This window comes from Cyprinodon tularosa, unplaced genomic scaffold, assembly GCF_016077235.1.
Source record: "Cyprinodon tularosa strain WSP-4 unplaced genomic scaffold, ASM1607723v1 ctg199, whole genome shotgun sequence".
NCBI lineage: Eukaryota > Metazoa > Chordata > Actinopteri > Cyprinodontiformes > Cyprinodontidae > Cyprinodon > Cyprinodon tularosa.
In genome coordinates this window covers 2786731-2788666 of record NW_024038729.1, presented here as the reverse complement: position 1 = coordinate 2788666, position 1936 = coordinate 2786731, and the positions used below count along the sequence as shown (strand labels likewise).

The window sequence follows — 1936 nt, the reverse complement described above, 5'->3', positions numbered from 1 at the left end:
CTCTAAATATGATAAAAGCAATAACAAGATACTGAAATCATCTTTTGACTTTTAAAATTTGAGGCACCACCTCAAGATAAGTAGCACCGCCCACCTCCTAGGTCATGAATCCGTCTCTGCTGTTATCTGTATTTCTGCTATATAGCATTTAAATACATTCAGTTTGTGGCACTTAAATAAAAGCGAAAAGGAGAAGGGTGTCTTACAAAATAATTTTATTCTTTACAAGATCTTTTAAACAAAATAGCGGTCTGTGAAAAAAAATAAAATCTATATTTAAACTCTACAAACGTGGCATCTTAACTCTGCATGAAGGACCACAATGATTGTCTCACATTTCATCAAAGATTGCACCACATAGATTTTTTATTTTTTATTTTTTGGGGGGCGGGTAAAATGATGCTTCAGCTCTTTTTCTGGAGAGTATCTGAACAACAATTTGCTCAACATGACTTGTTTTTTATATTAAAAAACATGTAAAAGATTTTAAATAAAATCAATCACTGCAACATAAATAAGAAGAAATAAAGAAATAAAGAAATAAAGCAATACAAACGTATTTACTGTCTTCCAGACTAGAAGAAAGGCATTCACATTGTCCACCAATATGACCGATTGTCCACCAGAGGTTCATGCATGAAGGTGATGGCCGTCAAACTCGTAAGGAAAGGATGATTGGAGGAACTCCTGCCCTGCAGGATGCTCGTACCTCATCAGGCACGAGTAGTTTTCCGTCTGCAGGTCCAGCCACTGGTGGTGAGGAGCTGCATGCCTCCTGGGGTCTGTCAGGATCCTGTTGAGCGCCACGATGTAGCTGAGGGCCATCTGCAGGGTTTCGTACTTGGAAAGCTTTTTGTCCTGCCCCCACTGGGGCACCACTTTCCGTAGGCAGTCAAAGGCCGTGTTCAGACCCTGCATTCTTTTCCTCTCTCTGGCATTGGCCGCCATCCGTCGCTTCGTTGCCGTCTCAAATTTCTCTGGGGTCTTGGAGTCGGTCTCTGAAGATTCGGATCCAGAATCTGTGCAGCTGGATCGACGGGACTTCATGGCTGCAGCCAACAGAGACGGAAAAGTTTCCAGTAGCAGATTTAAAGTTCTTCAGCCGGTCCTCCAGATAGTCCAAGGACTCAAAGATGATCTTGGAGACAGTGGAGAAGCTCCTTTTATAGGATGGAGAAGATGAACAGGTGGCAGCAGGTGGAGTCCCCACTCCCAGCATCTTTACCCACAGAGAGACACACCCCTACAGACTGGTAAACACCCACTCTCAGCACACACCCACACAAACAAACCCTAATGAAATTTTAATTATCACGGTCCAGGCGATCTGGCCTTGGCTTCCCTCAGAGCCATGTGTCACAAACACCAAAAGTCGACCATCTGGTCGCTCGGCTCGCCACAGCTGATGACCCAAACAAACATCCAGGGACACTGAAATGGGTCTGTGCTCCCAAACTGGAAAACAATGGAAATGTTGCTAAACTGGAACTGATGCATTTTAGAAATTTACTCTAAAATCTTCTGCTTTCTCATCAGTATTTAATTAATCAACTTAAAAACCTTAGAGCACATTTAAAGCTGAGGTTATTCCTGGATTATTCTCTAACCTGCTAGATTGGTAAATGGGAGATAAAAAACATCTTTGCAGATAAGGCTGACTTATTTAAAAAAATCTAAATATCTTCTTGGGTTCCCATAAAGCCGCCCTCTGTGAGATGAGGGGCAGCAATCAGAGAGTAGCCTGAGGCAAAAGAAGTGTAAGTGAGGCCTTTAACCTGAGGGATTTTAAGCGGCACATCAGGGGGTGATTATGGCTTTTGAACAATATGGACCAAAGATCTGTGCAAAGATCTTTCCTGGAACATCTAACACCTACCCACCATGCTTGTTTATTACAGCTCGGTTTCTGATGAGTCACACTTCAGGATGCATTAAT

At 42.6% G+C, this 1936-nt stretch overlaps 1 protein-coding gene across 1 annotated transcript; it reads right to left on the bottom strand.

Annotated features, from left to right (window-relative positions):
• Nucleotides 1-528: 528 nt before the first annotated feature.
• atoh7 (atonal bHLH transcription factor 7) lies at nt 529-1156 on the bottom strand. Its single transcript, XM_038284139.1, has one exon. The coding sequence runs from the start codon at nt 1045-1047 to the stop codon at nt 631-633; it is 417 nt and encodes a 138-aa protein (XP_038140067.1). The 5' UTR covers nt 1048-1156; the 3' UTR covers nt 529-630.
• Nucleotides 1157-1936: the final 780 nt, after the last annotated feature.

Excerpts from the sequence above, each read along its gene's own strand:
- atoh7 (XM_038284139.1), bottom strand. The coding sequence starts at position 1,047 with ATGAAGTCCCGTCGATCCAGCTGCACAGATTCTGGATCCGAATCTTCA.